Source organism: Labrus mixtus, chromosome 23 (genome assembly GCF_963584025.1).
Source record: "Labrus mixtus chromosome 23, fLabMix1.1, whole genome shotgun sequence".
Classification (NCBI taxonomy): Eukaryota; Metazoa; Chordata; class Actinopteri; order Labriformes; family Labridae; genus Labrus; species Labrus mixtus.
The window spans coordinates 6487895-6509410 of record NC_083634.1 but is presented as its reverse complement, the minus strand read 5'-3'; the positions used below and the strand labels follow the sequence as shown (position 1 = coordinate 6509410).

General features: G+C 41.8%; 1 protein-coding gene across 2 annotated transcripts in view; it reads right to left on the bottom strand.

Moving 5' to 3' along the window:
• rtn3 (reticulon 3) overlaps positions 1 to 19809 on the bottom strand; it is a 29742-nt gene extending 9933 nt beyond the window's left edge. The window contains exons 1-3 of one of the 2 annotated variants that reach the window (XM_061031964.1): positions 19501 to 19809; positions 10427 to 10474; positions 3228 to 5753 (exon numbers count right to left, since the gene is read on the bottom strand). In XM_061031964.1, coding sequence (XP_060887947.1) covers positions 3228 to 5753; positions 10427 to 10474; positions 19501 to 19591 — 2665 coding nt within the window. In that variant the 5' untranslated portion in view covers positions 19592 to 19809. The remainder of the gene's footprint in view (positions 1 to 3227; positions 5754 to 10426; positions 10475 to 19500) is intronic. The other variant, XM_061031963.1, reaches the window with a different exon arrangement.
• Between the last annotated feature and the right edge of the window lie 1707 nt (positions 19810 to 21516).

Genomic DNA, 21516 nt, shown 5'->3' with positions numbered 1-21516 from the left:
AGCATGTTAATGTTAGCGCTCTGTAGTTAGCTCGTAGCTTCACATTGCATGTTAATTGACACAGAATGACGGTGATCTAAAACTCTTACTAACATCTAAATAATCAGTGAGTATGTTCTTCTTGACTAAAACAGCTTTTATACTCAAGGGGAGGAGCCAGCCGTCCCGTCCATGTAAACACGGCTCTTACAACAACACAGCCAGCGGGACTCGAGCTTTTCACTCATTGTAGACAGTCATGACTCAGAGACACATTTACACAGGAGAGACTGGATTAATGATATATTTATGTGGAACATGTCGCACATTCTTCCTTTAAAATTCCGTTATTGTGACCACTTTGGGTGCACAATGTAAATATTCACTCAGCACGGAGAATCTTTGATACAAAACAAACTAAATTTGGTTTGTTTCAGGGACGACGTATATACAATGACAGAATCTGTCCAGCATGGAGGATCCGTCTTTCATTGGGAGAATTTTCAGCAACTTGCATCGAAGTGGAGCAACACGTGAATTTCAATGCCTCAGTGATGAGTTGTATTTTCTGCAGCTAGTCTCTAACTGTCTGTTTGGTACAAAGTTTGTTTATTTATCAGGTTTTTCATTGAAACAGGATCTCTGGTCTTGGTTTTGGTTTCTGGTAGATTATAAACTGACTCACACTCACCTGGTTAAACTCAAATTAAGATTACTTTCAGTTTCAAACATTGCTCTATTTTTCGTGCGACCCAATTACAAATCCTGTCTGGGTTATTATCTTGTTCTACTGAATCATTGCAGGTTCGTATTCCTGTGAAGCAAACAGCGATGCAGGTTGGATTTGGTCCAGGTATTCACATATGTGCCTTTCCTTCACTTTGGAAAACCTTCAAACGGAGGATTAACACAAATCTGAACGCTGAAGGAATGCTTTATTCAGACTAATCTTTGGAGCCCCTGCAACAAGTTTGACATTAGAAACCTGAGGCAGAGAGCCCTGTTTGGCTTTGTTTTTAGCCTCACAGATTTCTCCAACTAGAAACTTGAACAGCAACACAGCAAATGCAAAAGCAAGCATATCCAGCCTGACAACAGCCACACCAACAGAAACAATCATACCTAACTGAGTGTACCCCGCCTAATAACCTACTGAGTTGTGGAGCAGCACTGCAGAGAAGCACTAAAATAGAAGCAGCTCATAGCTGCAGGGGGGGAGGATTCAACAACACGGCTCCTCTCCAGAGCACGACACAAAGCAGAGCTTCCTCTTCAACCCGATTAAGAAAGAACTTTATTGTATTTACTGCGAAACAAGCCTCACAGAAAAATAAAACAAACAGCTTTAAAATGAAGCTGACTTTTCTTTTATGCACTTTCTGAAAACTCTCCCTGTTGTTCCTGGTTGCTGAAGCGCCAGCAGTGCGGTGAGCTGTGCCAAACTCTCGGTAAAAGTATTCAACACATGTAGACGTAGCTCTGAATGTGTCAGGATTACTGTCTGCATACCAGCCTCTGTGTGCATATGTGCGAGGAATAGAGATCATGTTTGCAGAGGGACGACAGGGAGGGTACCGCAGGACTGGCTCCTAGAAATTAACGCTTTCCTCGGCTTTGACCTTGCAGTGGTCAACTTTTTATTACAGAATATACACATTATGATGCATGGAAACAAAGGGAGTCAAGATACCAGGGTTTTAAACTTGCATTACAATATAGATACCAAGATATCAAAAATGTTTTGTTTTTTTTATTAACAAAAGTAGAAGGCAAACTCCTGCACACTTTCTAAGCTGTACAGCTATGTTGCCAACATTATATCACTGAAATTTGGCCAACGCATACGTCCAATTCAGACAGTGCTCACCCTCTAATTAACGGCAGATTTAGGTTAAAAATCCGACTGCAGATCTGCAGTTTTTTTGTTTCTGTAATATTTTATACTATAATCCAAAAAACGGAAATGGCATCGTTTTAAAACATGTAGTATTGGAAGAGTATCAAACATTTGAATGGAAACAGGCTGTTTTTTTGGTTGAGGACTAACTGACTTCATTAAATTCAAAAACTTAATTGCAAAATTGTTATCTCATCTGAAACTGTAAAGGCACAAAAGTAATCTGCCACTTTAGATTTTGGTTATTTTAATTATTTTGGCACCCTTTTTTTGTTCACTGCCTTATGTGATGTTCTTTACCAAGGGTGTTGTAGAAAGTTGCATAAAGGCAGAAACCCAACACCATGGATCGACTGCAACCCGTGACATCCAAGGTTCCCGAAGCCAACACTTGGGCACCATATTTAAACCCTCCTGTCCCAACACCCACCCACCCTCTCTCTGTGAATGGACCACAGCCGAGCTGTAAAGGACAGAGGGCAGGTGAGGGTCAAAAGCTCAAACAGAGAGGGGATCACTGAACCATATACACTTCACTGTGGATTAGTTTCAATAATCTCAGAGACAACTGCAGTTTCTACAGCTGCCCTCACTTTGGAGATGTTCTGATAACATTTTTTCCTTCCCGATACCAATTCTGATACCTAGACTTGGACATTGTCTAATAGCTAGCACCCCTCAGACACTACTGCAATTTAATAAACATACATGATATTGGTTGAAAACCCTGACTGGTTTTCCTAGCTTTAATGAAGATTTAACTTTCTGTTAGCACCACACACTGCCAAGGTTTGTTATTGCCACTCAATAATTTACATGAAACCAGTACGTTTTTGGAGGCTGACTTGTTGTGCTTTCATTACTATGGTTATGGTATTGGAACCGTTCATTGACTTGCATACTCGCTGATCTCAACATTTCTGATTGTCAGGCGTTGTCAGAGGCTTTTTTAGAAAAAAAACTTGTCATGGTCGAACATTTTTCTTTTCAAGGCTCAACAGTACATCAGGACCAGTGGCCTGTAGTGGCTGAAAAGTGTTATCCAAAAACTTAAAGCAACTTTAGTATTATGCTGATATCCTGATTCCTTTCAACTCCACTTAAATGATTCACGATGGAAAGGTTGATTAACAAGTTCATTCTAGTTTCAGGCTATTGTGCTCGAATAAGTAGCCGTTTTATTAAATAAAATGCAGAGAATATCTGTCGAATAAGATCTCATCACAAAAAGCCAATCTTGCCTTGAAGACTTAAAAGGACAGTCATGTTAGGTGCAAGTGAGGAAAATGGGTCCTTCTGAGGTGACTGCATGAGGTTAGCAGGCCTACCGCCTGGAAGGAAGAGGTGTTACCTGATAAGTGGGTTAGTATTGCTGTCAAGACATGCTCAGCAAGATGATAGGCTTCAGCCACCCATTCGTCGATGGCGTCTACCTCTTTGGAATACGCGCTGTCAAACACACGGTTGCTTTGGGAACATGTAGGGTTGGGAGCAGAGGGACAGGAAGACTGCTGTACAGGTGTAGCATTGATGCTTTCCTTGACAGGAACCTTTGACCGGAGAGATATTGCCTCCTCTTCCTGACTGCTGCCCAGCTCTTTGAGAGCACTGATGGTTAGCTTTTCTTGTTCAAGATCCATCACCATGGTAGGATGGGAAGGAGGCAAATCTGTGCTCCCAGACTTGTTCTTAGAGGAAACATCTTGGAGCTCTTCATCTTGCCTTGATTTAAGGCACTCCCGCATAAAGTCCACAAAGCTGTCTGTAGGCTCAGAGCTGTCAAGGTCAATGCTTTCTGGTTTACTTGTTTTGTCAGGTGCATGAGGATCCGTTTTAGTGTCCTTCTGGACCTTTGTGTCAATATTTTGTGCAGCGATAGAGTTGCTATTATCCATGTTCTTTACAGTCTTCTTTCCGAAATCTTGCTCGATGTTGCTGCCTACAGTTGTACTTTGGAAAGAGGAATACGGATCTTGGGGATAATCTCTTGCAACTGGCTTGGTGACGGCTTCATCATCTTTAAGACGGTCTTCTTGAAGTGCAGGATCAGAGAGAAACCGCTCCTTTGCGTTGTTAAGCCCTTTGTTATCAATGTCATCTAAGGGACAGGATGCATCATATTCATAATCAAATGATTGTCTGTCATATATATCGTCTTGCATGAAGCTAGTTTTAGGAAAGGAAGTGGTCTCCATATAATCTGCTTTTTCAGTTGTGTTGCTCTTATCATCCACTTTCAATGGAGCGTAAGGATTTGCTTCCATGAGTACAAGATCACTCTTGCCTGAATTGACGAGGATATCTTGTGCTTCATCTGACCACTCATCCTCATTGTCTGGGAAATCCACTTCTTCATTTGTGCCCATTAAAGGGTTTGTTTCTTCCTTTGTTTTATTGGAAATGGCCTGTGGTTTTTCAGATTCAGAGTCTTTTGTAACTGTCTGATCAGGTTTTGATCCAGATTCCTGAAGGACTGTATCAGGAAAAGATTTGGCTATCTTATGGTCAGGAGAGTATTCCTCATCAGAGTCCACAGGCGAGGATGGAGGAGAGTAGCCTTCCATGAATTCTGTTTCTAAGGGACGTTTTCTTGGTGGTTCATTTTTACTGTCATCTGGCTCGGGGGTTTTTGAAGCCTCTCTAACAGGGTCTTTAACAACCTCATAATCTTCTTCCATTTCAAGCTCCATCTCCTCATCACTGTAATTTGGCTCATCTGTCTCAATAACATTGATTGTTGGAACCTGCATTAGCTTCCTCTCGGATCTCAGTGGAGGAGCTTCCTTTTCCTCAGCTGGAGGACTGGGAGCTGCAGAAGCCGGAGTAGCAGTAGGCTCATTTGAAGCAGCAGGATCAGAAGATGGAGGAGAAACAGATGCAGGAGCGGTGACACCATCTTCAATGACAGTATCATCTGACTCTCCAGAGCTGTCTGCTTCACTTGCCTCTGGGGGCTCAAGATCTCCAGTCAAATTGAGCTTCTTGTCATCCAAAGACTTCTGCTTGGAGTCTGATGCGACTGGAGGGGAAGCAGGAGGAGTAGGGGAACCAAAACCTGCAGGAGGCGGAGGAGAAGACGGGAGCACAGGGTTGACGTTTGACAAAGCCGGGACACCTGACTTTTCCTGCTGATCCCACATGTAAGCAGTTGGCAAATAGCTCAGGTCAAACTCAGACTCCCCCTCAACACTTGCCTGCTTCTGTGCATCAATTACATCATCCTTCAGCTTTGGAGCTTCAACTGGAGAATCCATGAAGGCATCGGGAACACCGGCAAAGGCAGCAGGAGCTTCAGGTATGACCATGTCAGTCACCTTCTCCTCCTTTGATTTAGCGTTGTCTGAAGTCAAGTTTCCTTTTATTAGATCGACTGCATCAAAGTCTGGCACAGGTGGTAGATGAGCCTTCATCCACTGTTCTGTTTCTTCAAATTCATTGACTTGCCTCAGATCTCCAAGAACCTCGAAGGGAGATTCAGGCGACTCCAGATCAGAAGAGCCTCCTTTTTTCTGGACAGTGGGTGTAGATTTGTCAGTGGGGGATTTTGGCGTCTCAGCGAGGGATTTTGGAGTCTCAGTGGGAGTTTTTGGAGTCTCAGTGGGAGTTTTCTCAGATTTCTCATGGTGGCGGTCTCTGTAATGCGAGAAACCTCCATCACTTCTAAAATCAGGCTCCTTCTTTTTAGCAGCAAGAGCTTCCAGCGCCTTTATTCGCTCTGAAACAGGGGACGTCTTTATCGGTGAATCTGGTTGTTCATCTGGCGGACTTGCCTCACTCCCGAAGTTACCAGGGGTGAACGAGCCAGGTTGAGAAGGAAAGCGAAGGGATGTCGCTACACCTTCGCAGGGCTTGTCAGAGCCCAGGACAACTCTTTTGTCTGCATCACCATGCCAGAAGAATGGCAGCGAAGAGGAAAAAGGAGGGGAGGTCATATAAATCACAGACACGAAACTCCCATGCACTTATCTTATTCAGTGAGGCCTTAACGTTGCAGCCATAGCAGTCGTGCATTGCATCATGGAAATGTAAGGCAGATTGGTATAATGGATGGGATTTCAACCTGTTGCATGCTGCTCTTAACATCTCTACGAAGTTGCCAAAATGATGAAATGAAGCAGCAAAAGAAATTAAATCTCATAGACTAGGTCTTTCGAAATCACTGAGGATTCAAATGCTGTATATGATTTGCTAAACACTTGAACACAGTTTCTTTTCGATGGTGTTTAATTGACTGCTTTATCAAAAAACAGTATTTTCTCAGTGGTAACTAAATGAATTCTTTGCTTAAATTCTCAGTCAGATATGAAAAGGTTTTGATTGGAAACAAGTGCAGCTAAAATAAAAATGGTGGTTGTGTGAGATTGTGTAGAAAGTGTCATTTTTTTAAAAGCAGAGTATTGCAGATTTAAGTCAACACAGACACCAACTGTTATCTTATTTTTCATGTGATCTGAGCTCCTACTAAACCCCCAGATATTTCTAGTTACTTGTGTGAGGCTGCCTCTCCTGAGTTTTCTAGGAAAATGTCTACTTTTTGTAATTCCATATAAAATGACTAAAGCTAATAGCTTCAAGGTAAAAGTCCACAAGAGTGTTGGACAAAACAAAAACCCCACTAGAGAAAGTTGTCACCACCCAAACCAGATACTGGCAAACACGGATGCAACGTCAAATGCATCATACATATTCCCCAAGACCTTTTTGCCTGAAAGGATATTTTATGGATTCTTTCAAAGGGACATGTAACAAGTATGCCCCCTGAAATTAAAAATCGCAAAACAAGTGGCTGTAATACGACTACATCCTAAGCTTTAGACAAATAGGGAACAAGTTAGTTGGACATGTTTAAAGTGAGTGAGTCAACATGCCAGATCGAGTCCCAAAACCAATCAGGCATCCATGCTCTTCAGAAGAAAAGACCCTCACTGGAAAAGCTGTTTTACACGTTGTGTCATGTTGGTTACGCTTTTTGTCTCATTCACCAGTCACTTGCGATTCAGACGTCTAATAAATTCACTTAAATTGTCTATATTTGTTTCCATTTTGAATGTATTGCGAGGTATCCATTACATCACTAGACTAAAGCTTTGCGAAGAAAATTAAGACACAGGAAGTTTATGAATACAATAAATCTTTAAATGCAGCACAATAAATCAGAAAGTCAGTGTCAGAGAATCTCAAACATGGATATTATGTGATAATCTGATTCCAAAACGGTGAAAGTCATGCACAGAGTTAGGTAATACTGCAGTCTGGTTGGTTAAGTTTTTTAGCAAAACTGAAAGGGCCCCTAAAAAACCCAAAGGCATTCCCTTAATCCCTTTCAGCACCAATGATCATTTTCAAAACTCACATTGAGTTAGATTGTTTAATTGGCCCAGCTCAACCTCTTAATTTAACTTTTACTCAACAAGCACTGGTTTAGCAGGACGCTGTAATTTCATCTTGTTTGTTTATAAAAGTTTATATTTGCGGGACTTTAATTGAGCTCTGCAATGTTCGCTTCAACGGACAGATTTTTCCACAGATGCCTAACTGACTAGTCCACTTTGTCTTGCACAGGACAGCCACCTCCCCTGCGCCACAATACAATGCCTTGTTCAAACTAGGCCACATGAATGGACTTTCCAGCCAGCAGCATCAGCAGCAGTCGTGTTGTAGTCATTTGCAGGCTTTGTAAACAAAATCCAAAAACAGTTTCTGTTCTGAGAACAAATCCCTGGATGTCACAGAGAGGGAGATCTACTTTATTAGAATAACCAGAGGGACCGTTATAATTCAGCAGTGACTTCATGAACATGTTTCAGATAAAACTGTCAACAACTTTGCTTTGTAATTGGCCACTAGTCATGTACCATCTGCCAGATCAGGCCTCAGTGCTCTTCAACGCCTCGTTTATGTAATCTGCTCTCTGCAGACGCCGGGTGATTATGTTTGAGGCCTCGGGTATGGGAATCTTTTGGCAAAAAAAACCTCTTTCTACCCGTTGACGTTGGATCAGTAAGAAAATGATCTCAAGTCAAGGTCCAACCACATCAACAACATATAATCACCCTAGATCTACTGGGCATTGATTTACAGCTCACAATAAGTCAGTAAATGGACTTTTAGTTGACATTATTTGTTACAATAACTCCAAAAAAGAACGAGCAGGGCTGCAATGGAATCAGAGTTTTGCTGGTCAATTGAACTTTTGCTTCTCAAAACAAATTGTTAACCATTGAGTCAATTCTTTTTTCAGCTAAGAACGACCACATACTCCTTTTTCAGACTACAGGACTCACTTTAATGCACATTTTTCAAAGACTTCGATAAGCATCAACAACTTTCTTGGTCTTTTAAGTTGCCTTACAGTAATTTTTTATCGATTTATCCAGTTGAAAGACTTCAATCAACAAGCCAAGTTTAACAGCACTGGTGTATCTACTTAATATTGCTGGGAAAACAAATGTATTATTTATTCAACATTGTCACCAATAATCTTTTTCTTGATGTTAATTTGAACACACCATACTGCCACCTCATTTAGTTCATTAGTGAGCTTTTCACCTGCCAATTTCAACATTGAAACTACAACCAGGCGGTCCTGTTTGGTTCAGAACGCATTTATTGGCATTTCCACAGTCAAAAGTTGGGAATGGTACCAAAGTAACCGATCCGTACCGTCCTACTTTTTTGCTACCCTTCTGTTGGTGTGCCAAGCGTACCGATCCATCCGTTTGCTGGACGTCCTCCGTTATTGCTCTTTGCTTACTGTGTCACGTTCTCCTTCGTTGAATTTATTGGCGGGCTATACTGTGCTGCTAGGCAATGATGTAACGCTATTACATAGCTGACATGTCTAGGGTCATCCGGCTTACACTCTGCTTACCAAGTAAGGTTACGGTTGGCTGTGGAAACACAAGCAAGATCAGGGTTACCCAAACCGTTCTGAACCAAACCAGACCGCTTGGTGGAAACAGGGCTTTAGACTCAGTTTGAGAGCTTTACATGCTGCATCTCCTGCTAGCTCTTTCTACAATGACGCTACTAATAAAAGGAGTAGTGATTTAACTCGGGGTCTCTTCCACGTATTTGAAACGTCTACCTTCAGTTGGCAGCCCTGAAGCTACTTAAATAAAGGACAGGAGTCTAGTTTAATACTTTATCTCCTTCCCTTGAATAACTTGGTACCCCCCTGAAAATATATCCAATAGATCAAGAATTCGGCTCTGTAGGCATTTCTGTCAAATCTCCAGTAATTGATTTACGGCTTAAACACTGTGACGAATAAGCAAAGTGAGCTTTCTTCGATAGGAAGCAGATGAGTCAGGAGGAGTTCAAATTCCACTGGGTGCAGACACGTCCTTCCATTCCTCCCCTATAGAGTCAATATGTTGGCTGCTTGTGACATATGTGTGACTTTGTGTACCTACATTAGTCTATTTCTACTCTAGTAACTGTTATCTACTTCAAATTTTAGGCTACAATCAAAAATCACAGCACAAAAATAATCTAAAAAATGAGGAAAGAAAACCTACTACTAAAGCAAGGATGAGACATGCAGAGAGCCTACAGAGCCATAAGCAGGTAGTGGGGTGGAGGGTGGTTGAGCGGCTGCAGGCGATGGCGGGCCCAGGCTGCTGGGTGGTGGGTGATTTCTCCGGTGCCACTCGTCCTCGGAGGGGCATGGTTGCTACTTGGGCTTAGGAAAGGAGCTGGGATATTAGGACAGCAGGAAGGTAGGACCGTCCCCACAGGAACTGGATCCATTTTTAGGTTTCTGCTCTTGTGAGCACAATGTGAACTTGAACTTCTCCGCTTTCTTAAAATAAAGTGGCAATCTTGGGATTATCTTGAACCTACAGTGAGCGCCGCTGACCTAAATAATGCTCGACAGCACGAGGTAAAGACTGAAACGGATCAGATTGCTGGCAGCTGCACAGCCCAGGTTATACAGGGCTAATTCTTTAGTAAACATTCAGGAGATAATTAACTGATAATGCCAATTTGATCAATCACATCCAAGTACAAGAAACTATGTGTAAAAATCTCTCTAGCATTTGTCAGTTTAGCTTCTGCTGCCATGCACATTTAGATTTTCTGCAGCACTTACAATACGCTAACAATAAAACTTGTCAATAGGTCAAGATGGCTATTTTTGGAACATGCTAGAGAGGTTTCATCTCAAGTTGCAGCAGGGTTTGTTCGGGGGGGTTGGTGGAGAAAATTACCAATGCCATATGTCATTGAAAACAGGAGGAGGTGCGGTGCTAACTGGCTAACTGACAGTCAGCAGTGTTGGAGACAGATGGAAGAGCATGACAAGGTTGGCAGGAGGAGGGGAGGGTAGAAAGCAGGCAAGCTGGGTGTTAGGACTGAAGCTAGTTAAGTCATTTCTCTTCTCTTTGCGGGTCCGTTCTATTTTCATTGGACTCTTTACACGAGCAGGAGAGGGGCACCAGAAATAAAAAGGAGGGATGAAGTAGAGCGGTACAGCAGCAGGCCAGCGAGAGAGAAGAGGAGAGAAGGAGAGAGCAGGCGAGCAGCGTAAGAGAACCATACACTTGCCTTGAGGAGACTGAATGAGAGATACAGGCGAAGAGGAAAGAAAGCAATCTGAAACAATAAAAAAAGGACAGAAGAATGATCATCCTAGAAAAGGAAGGAGAGAAAGAAGAAGAGAAGTCGTCCTATCCACCGAATCCATTGAAATTAAAGCATTTCAATAAAGACTTAACTTATCCGGCTTTAACAGCTCTACAGGCTACGAAAACGACAGCGAAATAAGGCCAAAAATACAAACACGCTCCATGCATATGCTCTAAATGTAATCCTGCAATGACTTTAACACATGCACTTACCATTTCTATACAAGGAAGACAGTTAGCTTAAGCAAACAAGCTCAGTGTTGCTATCGGCAAATACAAGAGCTTCCACAAATAACTACAGGACCTGCAGAACTTCCCCAGACGTAATGATGCTGCTGCAGAAATATACACGGCACAAAGACTTAACTTCTTCATTCGACGGTCAACTTTAAAACCGGCAAACAATATTTTGGATCGGAAAAAAAGCATCCATTAAAGAAACTTTGAATGTCTCAATGATTCGCTTCATCTGGGAGCTGAAAAACAAGCTGTGATGTCATCATTCAAGGAAATGCTCTGAATCGAATAACTTCCTCTAAAAGTCGTTTTTTCCCTCCTGATAGGCGTCTGACAACATCACAAAAACGATCCCTGCAGAGACAGAGCTTTTTGTAACAGAGGAAGAGGATTGTTTTTTTTTTTAACCACAAACAGTCATGACATCGCTCTTTGTAAAGACACCAAACTCCACTGACAAAAACATCAATTTAATGTTGCAGAATGCACAAGTTGCTGGTCTACCGTTGCGTTCATCAGTTATTTGGTTTGTGTTAAAGTGTTCCACACAAATAGTGTTAAATCATGAAACAAAACTTTTGTAAATACTAGAGCTCGACCGATTAATCGACCAGCGGATAATATCGGCCGATAATAGCATATTCAGTAACTATCAGTATCGGCTAATTATATCTCAGATATTACTCGATTTATTAACCAGTTAAAACATGATTTCATTTGCGCTTCATTGTACAACACTAGCTGTTCTCTGTCACCAGCAGAGGGCGCTATATGGATTACAACGAGCATCATTACTCTGCAGTGTCGAGCGGTGCGATGCATCTGAGGGACACAATTCATGTGTTTATCTATCTCTACACATGGAACATAGATCTAAGAAAGATATCGGCCGATATATCGGTATCAGATGTTTTCACTTACTAGTAACGATATCGGCTCCAAAAAAATCCACATCGTTCGAGCCCTAGTTAGTTATATAAAACTTTCTGATCGTACGACTGCACACACTCACTCACTCACTTCTTTTTGCCAGTGTGAGTATTTGAGCCGTACATATCGATTGATAATTGTGAACATTCCATCCTGATTCAACCTGATACAGCTCTCAGGTCGTACAGTGTGAGCCTACATTTACCACGACCTTCATACAACCACACAGAGTTCACCGGGCTTTAGTTCTGATCCATCACAATATTTGTGGAATGCACAAGAACCTCAATAAATCAGAATTTGATGCAGCAGTAGACCGGCCACTCTCATGCATTCTACAACGTTAAATTGATGTTTTTTTCAGGGGAGTTTGTTGGCTTTGAAAAGAGCGAGGGAACGACTGTTAGTGCTTAAAAAAAACAATCACCTTCCTCTTTAACATAAAGTTCTCTCTCTACAGGGATCTTTTCTGTGATGTTGTCAGACACTTAGAAAAACAATCTGAGCCTGTCGGGGAAAAACAAGTTTTTGGATTCAGAGCATTTCCATGATTACGTTCCAGCCATCACAGCTTGTTGTCCAAGACTGCTGGACGCATGACACAAAAGCAAAACTAAAACTTTATGTACCTATTCATCATGGAGACACTAGGGCTGTCGCAGTGATGGAATTTCCACCGCGGTGATCCATGGTGGCTCAATAGCGCGGTGTGCTGTATTATCGCTGTTGAACAAACTTTGATGCAGGAGTAGAACGGAAACTCGTTGGTTCTGCGACGCTAAATTGATGTTTTTGTCAAAGGAGTTTGGTGGCTTTAAAAAGAGCGATGGAACGACTTTTTGGGGTCAAAAAACAATCATCTTCCTCTTTACCATAAAGCTCCATCTGTGCAGGGATCCTTTCTGTCAGACACTTTAAATATACGTTCCAGCCATCACAGCCTGTTTTTCAAGGCTTCTGGGGGATGCATTACACGAAAGCAAAACTAAAACATGAATAAAAATAAAAAGGCCCAGGCTTTAAGTGACATAAATCCCCCTCAATGCAGCTCAGTGATAATCACAAAATACACAGGAAGTAGCTCCTTTCCCATTTCACACGTCACAACGCCCCCTGTGCACGAAGCATGATCCACAAAGAGATGATGTTAAAGACTAGCCATGATCTAAAGCCTGACTAACAGCTTGAACTTGATCCCAAACTGCAGACTAGACCTCGCGAGGATTACTGCCCCTGACAAGGTGAAGAGGAGGTAATTAGGAGGTCACACCTCATTCTCTTGTGTCGGACGGGTTGGGAATGCCAAGAGAGAAACGTCCTGAGTCATGGGTAAAATGTGAACGAGAGTTTCAGGTTGACTCAGGGAGGAGCAGCTGGCGTCTCCCTTCCCTTCAGCTCTGTTGGAGTTTGTGCAGGCCGGACAGGTTGGGGTTGGCGTGCCCTCGTGGTGCAGCATTCCTCCTGTCAGATTCATACAACTATTCCCCCTCTTTCACACACCACACCTTCACTTTTTAAACCACATTACGCTCCAAGGCACACTCGTATTTCTGGATTGTCGGGGCAGGTAAGAGTGAAGACGGCTGCAAGGAGATGAAACCTGCACTATGAATCTCTATCTAATGAATCTATGGAAAGTGATTACAATGGTTCAACAAAAGAGAAAATTAAAGCATACCCCTACACATTTTGGTATCTCACATCTTCGATCTCAAATCTAAAAAACAGTTATGGAAACATTTTAAATGAGGAATGCAAAAGATCTCCGAGTGTGATTTGAGTGTTTTCAACACAGCAAAGAACAAAGTTGAATATATGAATGCAAACAGGTCAGAAATTAGTATAAATGTTCCAACTATGCAGCCGAGGAGACGTAGAAAGTATCCGTTAGCTCTTTCCTGAATATTAATGTCATTCCAATCTGCATTCAGGTCATTTCTGGAGAACAGAGAAACAAGCTGAGAGCTACATTTAACATTTAAAGGCCTTTCAAAATCTGCCTGAAGAAGCTAAAGCAAACAAGGCCATATTTAAAATACCCGCTTCCTAATCTGCCTCCTCCTAAATTAATGTTGGCACCAGAAAGAGTTGCATTCTGGTTGTTGGGGCCAGAAGGCGGTCTTGTGGTATGGGAGGTAGTATCAGCATTGTCACTACCTGGAGCTTACATGCACAGAGCCTGGGTCTGTTGAACGTGGCGATGCTGTTTGGACTGTGACGGCCATGTGGTGAAGTAGGTCAGATATAAAAGCTCTGCATGTGGGTGTGGTGGGCAGAGATAACTAATAATTGTGGGGGGGTGGGGGGGCGGCGGCTATGGTGTTAAGAGTTAGCTGTCCAGCCTTCCTGAGGTGTCGTGGGACTAATTGGGCGCAACACCGACAACCCCGGTGATGTCCTGGGTCTTGCTGCCCATCGTTCTACACGGTTGAGTTGTGGGGGTCAAGAGGGGCCATGTGGTAGGAAGGTAGTATCAGCGTTGTCACTACCTGCAGCTTACATGCACAGAGCCTGGGTCTGTTGAAGGTGGCGATGCCGTTTTGGTTGCGGTGGCGACAAATGGCCATAGGTTAGGTTATGCAACTTATATCAGTAGGATATCGGGGCATGACTGAGCACCTTTCATTTCATTAGGGCATTTGTTTTTTCAAGTTTAGTGCAGGTGACTTCAGAGCAGGTTTTGTGCAGCTGGAAACACACTCTAACACAACATATTGATTATGACAGTTTTTGGACTCTGGTTAGACCGCCTTCATGGACTCCCAGTAACTCTAAATTTAATCTGTTATTGGCAGACAGTAGTTGGAGGTCAGCGTTGCCCCTGCAGCCTCGGGCTTATTACGCTCCTCCCTGAGTGGATGTGATGGTGCAGGGTGGGTCAGCTGCACCGCCTGCCATCCCTGCCCTGGTGTTCCAGATATCCCCCCCCCCCCCCCCCCCCCTTAGGCATATCTGATTGCCTGTGTGACCTCAGATTCGGTCGGCTCCAGCAGGGGGTGAAGGGGGAGGAGGAGGGTTGTGTGTTGGCAAGACAAGTGCAGAGAGGAAGGGAGGGAGGTGGAAAGAACTCAGTGTTCTTTAAAGCTTCACCTCTGTGAGGTTTACAGCGAGCAATAATCAACTAATCAAATGCATGTCAGCCTCCCTCAGATATGAGTTCAGAGGAATGAGACAGGTTTCTTAAAGTAAAACGTGTACATTAGTAAAGCTGTGTATCATTAGGTTTGTGGTTTAGCCCAATACAATACGTAGAGGTTGTGTCAGCTTATAGTTATGAAATAATTTATTGTGGGCTAATGGTAACAGCATGTCCTAATAGAATGCGACGTGTGTGAGCAACAAAATCAGCTTCTATTGTTTCCTATCCGAGCGACTGTGCAGTTTTTGACCTATGGACAAGGAACGAGGAGGAAGGGGCTCTACAAGGCACCGTCACTCTCTCCCCTCCCTCAGCAGAGCTTGTTCACGTGTTGTTCAAAGAGGAGATAACGGTGCATTCACAATATCCATATCAGAGATTGAAAGTTAACCTCTGACCTGTGTCAACACCGGAGAAAAACTTAATTTCGTCTCACAGCGAGCCGTTTGTTCATGCGTTGTGATTTGAGTAAACAGCTCGTCAACACAAAGCACCACACCTTGATTTGTCCACCAAATAAAAGCACCACATGTGATAATGTTTGCAAGGGAAAACTGAAATTCATAGAGCAAATGTGAGTTGTTTAAAGAGTGGACAGCAAGCGAGCAATTGTCTGCTCACATGAGAACGTGTCTTTTAAAGAGTCATCATGACATCCAAAAGGTTTGGAATTGCACCTATAGATTGCATCAGCCTGCAGCAGTGAAGCAGACTGTAATGGACTAGGGATGGCGCTTTTCGCATTGACAGCACCCACAGTCTCTGTTTCAGAGCGCTTTGGTTTTGTATTGGAAACCAGTGTAAATAAAAACAGCCGTCTGTGGACACAGGCCTTAATGGTCGTTCGCCCCTGCCAATCAGTCCCTGGATTTTTCACCTTGACGTCAAATTTCCTTCAACTTTCATTTCCCCGTCTTCTTCTCCATCGCTCTCCAAGTCACGGTTTGTGAATGCTCAGACATCACGCCGCCTTAAAAGGTGACCACCGCTTCTGTAAATACGGTGAATGTCACATGAACAAGCCAATCAATATTACCAAAAATAAAAATGTACAAAGACGACTTTTTTAAAGACATGTTATGACCCTAAATCCTAAAAATTACATTTAAGATTTCACAGGACTTTTTAAGGATCCGCGTGGACCCTAATGGAGTCGGGCGCCTTTGAAGACAGAGTTTAAGACGTTACCTCTGTACAAATCCGTTCTGTGCCGTTATCAGACACTTAAAAGATCAATCTAGACGCACTTTGACATTACACTGCTGCTGGCTGAAGCAATCTACTGGTCCAAGTCCTTAAAGGGAATTAAGAGCCAAGGTTTGAAACCACCAGAGTCCCCCTTTTAAGTCTGAGTGCTGCAATGTTTGGTGACAACTTTAAAGTTCTTTGAATCATTATGCAGAAAAACAGGGATTGCTATCAGAGGCTAACTTCCCCTGGATCTCTGATGTAATGTAGTTTGAGAAATGAGGTCTCCATTTTGAAGTGTGCCACTTCCTTTGTGACTCGAGTGTCACTCGTCAGTCAAGTGGAATGGGCTCAGTTACAGACGCTGGAGAGGTGGACCAGGCCATCTGGTAGCCTGGCGGACTCACCGGGTGTAGATTACCACGAAAACTACTCTCAACCAGGTCGGGGAATTGTGGAGAAAATCATATTTATGACAGGATATGTCCATGTAAGTCATAGGTAACAGTTAGAGGACAAAACCAGAAGCGGTTTGCTTCTCTTTGCAGCTTCAGTAAATGGCAAGAGCTATCTGAGTTATCTCAGCCTGCTCTTACACTTTACAAATTTATTACATTTAAATCAACACAGGGAAGCTTTGCAAATCTATCTGCCTGAACAAAACAAGCGTCATATTAATCATTAAAGGAGCAATATGTAACTGTCACCTACTGAGCGCTGTCTCCCCCCGCCCCCTCCTCTCTAGAGTCCATGTGGTGGACACTGAAGCTTCAGTGTTTATCCAGCTCTGCATCGGTCTGTAAACCTTTCTGTGTTCTAACCTCTCTCCATTTTTCAAAAGCATCTCCAATATTGATCCTAGTTTGAGCACGTTTCTGCTCGTGGAGCTTATTAGAAACATGCAGAGGCTTTTTAGGTCGAGTACAATCACTTCTATCTGAACCACTTCTCTTGACCCGCTTCCATCGCTGCAACACCTGTTGACCTGATAACTGCTCTCATATCTGACAAACTGAGGGGCGTCCAAAACGGCCGTGTGGGGGTGTCTTAAAACCGTCTCCCTCCTCTGGTCCAAACAAATCCAGAGCATTCAGGAGCAGAATCTAAAGTTAGAAGGAGGACATACTGGCTGCTGTGTTGTTGTCAGAGAAGACAGCACTTCAACATGTTTCCTTAATGTCTGATCATATAGTAAGATCACTTTATCATTTCACTCACTACACATCTCACTGATTGGACCTTTAGGACAATATTAGAAGAATGCTATTAAAAACAGACACGGCTCTAGAAAAATAAGTAGCATCACTAAGGACGTTTGTAGATCAGAGCAGTCGTATCATTTCACTCTCTACACATCTCACTGATTGGACCTTTAAGAAAATAAATGAAAAGCTTTAGATTATAAATATAAATACAATTCCTGATATTGTTAGTTTATGACAGCAAAACCTAAAATAAATATATTTATTTAGCATTTCTGAACAAGAGAGACTTACACCAACAAACCGGTCTTTCCATATGACGTGGATTCAGAGTTTATGGCCTACAGCCCACACTTTAAGGTGACTCAGCATGCAGGAATGACTAAGGTTTGTGTCATCTGTCAGGGATAAAACAACCACATTCTTTATGTTCAGGACTGCTGGATAACTATTTATGTGCACAGCTATGTTTCTGAGTCTCCCTCTAAATTACAGTTGTGGGTTGGAAAACAGAAAACACCCCGTAGAGATGCTCTCAAACAGCTCTGCCGCATGTTGAGTTAAGAATATTCTGCGTATTAGTGAGAATCTGGAGAGATGAAATGTGTTACAGTTCAGCATATTATGATACATTTCAATTCCAAAAGCAAACTGGGATACAGAAACGCATTTTATTCAACTAGCATAGGATAAAAAAAACTACAAAAATATTCCTTTATTGCAATATTTAAATACTCCGAATGTATTTACACTTCCTTAAACCTTGTAAATAAACGGCAAGCAATCCAAAACATGCTGCTCCTAATATAATCAAGCACCAAACTCATTTTTGCAGAAAGCTGGAGACGAAAATTCTGAAAACTATAATATTTGACTAAACGACAAAAAGCACAATTAAATAAATCATCATTTTTAATCACCACATGATTGTAAACATGGAGAGAATGGCGCTCATGGTCTATTTTTAGCTTACTGTTTTTTTTTATTTCCATGGATCTTTAATTTAGTGAATTTTTTATTTCCTTTTCTCTGCGATAACAACTTTCAGGGAGGCATCAGATGCCACGCCACGCCCTGCCTCGTCCGGCTCACGCCCATGACCACATAAGCTGTAATTCTTTAAACCCCACAATCCGTCTGATTAAGAGAAGATGGCTTTGAAGGCGAGTATCTCACATGTAGTGGCTGGTGTAGATCAAATCAGACAGCTTAGCGCACACATACAAACATACAAGCACACACACTGATGCAGGAGCTGCCACTCCCTCCTTACGGTACACAATCCCCCTGTCAAAAAGGCCCAGCTGGGTGGGGGACAACACTGCTCCTTTGAATAAATTAGGCCTGTCTAGACTGTGAAATCTAAAAACAACAAAACCAGGAGGGGATTGGTATTAGACATAAAGAAACGATGACGCTTAAGCTTTTTGGGTTTGATTTTTTTTTTTTGTTCTTGGGATGTTGCCATTATTAAGACACCGACACAAAAAGAGCAATGCGCCTTTAAGAGGTCCTCCCTTCACTGGCACTCGCCCAGTAACAATGCCTCTGCAGTGCAGAGTATCGCAACATTTCGTCAAGCTTCTGCTCACCGAATGCCGTAATGAAAACTGTCAAGTTATATTTCTCTAAATATTAACAAGCAAACCCGCGGTGTAGAGCATGACGTAAGACTACATTAACAGTCGCTAGGATTCAGGCTTCAATTCGGCTTACAGTAAAATCCACTACATTTTGCGTTTCTATATTTAATTTCACTTTTATTCCGAGATAGACTCGCAAAACAGGCAGGCTCCATGTGATAAAATAGCGCTTCTGCGCAGAGTGAAGCGGTGTTTTATTTTACATATCGACTTTCTTTGTATGTCTGTACTGTTTGGTTAAATGTCTTATCTCATGCTCTACAACAAGAAGCTCACGCTTATTAGTAAAGCGACTTAAAATCACTGATTCTTAAATGTACGTTTTGCATTAAGTCATCATACATGACAGGAGGCTAAGGCTAACGTTGCACAGGCGATGATTGGCAGCAGTGCGTCCGGATACGTTCATTAGACACCACAGGTGTTTCGCATTAAAGCTAATACAAGCTTAAATAATTACACATTGACTAACAATAGACAATATACGATAAATGTTTCTACACAGCCAACTAAAATTATTGCGTTATTGCGCTTGACGTAAATCAATGAAATCATTAATGAGGATGTCCATAAGAAGAACATTTAAATGGCTTAACGTCGATTTAATCTTAAATTTATCATAGGCTAATTACGTTGACATGAGTGTGTTTCTTACCGGACATCTTTGATTCTTTTGCAGCTGAATTCTGTCCATCGGCAAGCCCTTGCGACGATGATATCTGGGCGGACTGAGTCATTGGATCCATTTTTTACTGTAAATCAACTGCTCAAAGGCGGTGAAATGACCGTCGTCTACACTTAAATAGTCTAACACTGGGCTTTTGAAGGCGTAATGTCGTCTGACTTTCCTCTATGTAACCCCAAAGAGCGGGACTCGGCGGGTCTGCACCTTCAAGCGACGTCCGAGCAGCACTGAGAGCTCAGCAGAGATGATGGAGGGAAACAAGGCGGAATAATGGAGGAGGGGAAAAACATGTCGGGCTGTGACACGTTCAAGGTCTCCGCAAAAGCTCATAAATCTCCATTACTACCTTCAGTCAAGTGCGACAACATAAAAAAAAAAAGAATTATTTTATAACCATCAAAAGTTGACCTCCCTTTAGAGAAAATATACAATTTCAGATACTTCTGCTGTATTAATATCAAACTGTACAAGCCCACATGTGTAATGGTGTCGTCAAGTTTATCAGCGATGTCGAAATATTCCACTGCATGTGAAGGCAGCAAAAAGAATATTCCTGAACGCAGGCAAGACACCATGTTACAGCCTGCTCCATATAAAAGTGAGATTTTTGTGCCATTTGCTGATATATAATTATCCTGTGTGGACAAGAGCATCTTTTATTTATTTATTTTTTGGGGACTTAAGGGGCTCTGTAATTGAGATAATTATATTGTGTGCTCAAGATAATAACTTGTGGGCACTAGTTACATGATATCTTGGGCAAAATTTAATTATATTTGTTTTTACTTTTTGGGACTTCAGTGGCTCCGTAGTGTCTCTTAATTGTTATTAATATTATTATTATTACTACTACTACTACTATTATTATTATTATTATTATTACTTATGTGTGTGTGTGTGTGTGTGTGTGTGTGTGTGTGTGTGTGTGTGTTGGTGATGGTGATGGTGATGGTCTATCATTAAAGACAACGATAATGAGACATTAAAAGTACAGACAAATAATCAATAAAGGTTACAATGACACGATGATTACTGGATGATGAAGGACTGGTCTAGGAGCAGAGATGTGATTTGGGTGGATGGAAGAAAAAATAGATTATCAAAAAATGCGAGAGCGAGGAATACATAATAGTATCGATGTGTTGGAGGGAGAGTTTATGTTCTCACGTGGTCAGTTTGGTGAAAGAAAATTATGAGAGCAAGCATAACAAATAGTATAAATACAAATTAAGTAAGAATGATAGTAACAATAATGGTACCATCAATGATACAAAATAATTAGTCTGCCTACAGCTACAGATCCAATCACACTCACACATACACACACATCTTTTTATATTATAGTATTAACACATCTTTACCAGCATAAAATAAATACTCATACTTTATAGTATATTTTTCTAATGGTTATCCCCATATATACGGTAGTATTGGTCTCTTTTCATAAAAAGAGGCAAAAAAGTAACGACAAATGATGAGGTAGTACAGTGATTATATAATAAGGAGTGATGATCTAGAGTCAATATAGCACGGTGGGACATTTGCTGCTATATCATTGGCAGGCTGTATTTCACTCTGTTCATTTATTATACATGGTGAGCATTGTTACCGTAGTTACACGCATGAACTGATCTGCGTTGAAGCTTTATGTAGGTAAATAAAGCTAGTCACGGCTAAATATTTGATAAAATAGTTAAATAATAATCCAGATAGCGTAACTTTACGGCTATAATGCAATTTTAAACGATTGTACACAGTGTATAGCCTGTTTTTCCATTATGTAATGGTTACCTTTGTTCCATTTGGAGGTAATTTGTCACAACATGACAACATGCTGCCCTCTACTGGGCATGCTAATGAATACGTTACAATAAACTACATTTCCCATCGTACAGGAGAACAAACCGTGCGCGAAGACTAGGAGATCTATAACTACATGGATGGGGCTAACAGCGTTCCTCTGCGCATGTCAGCTCCTGGTATACT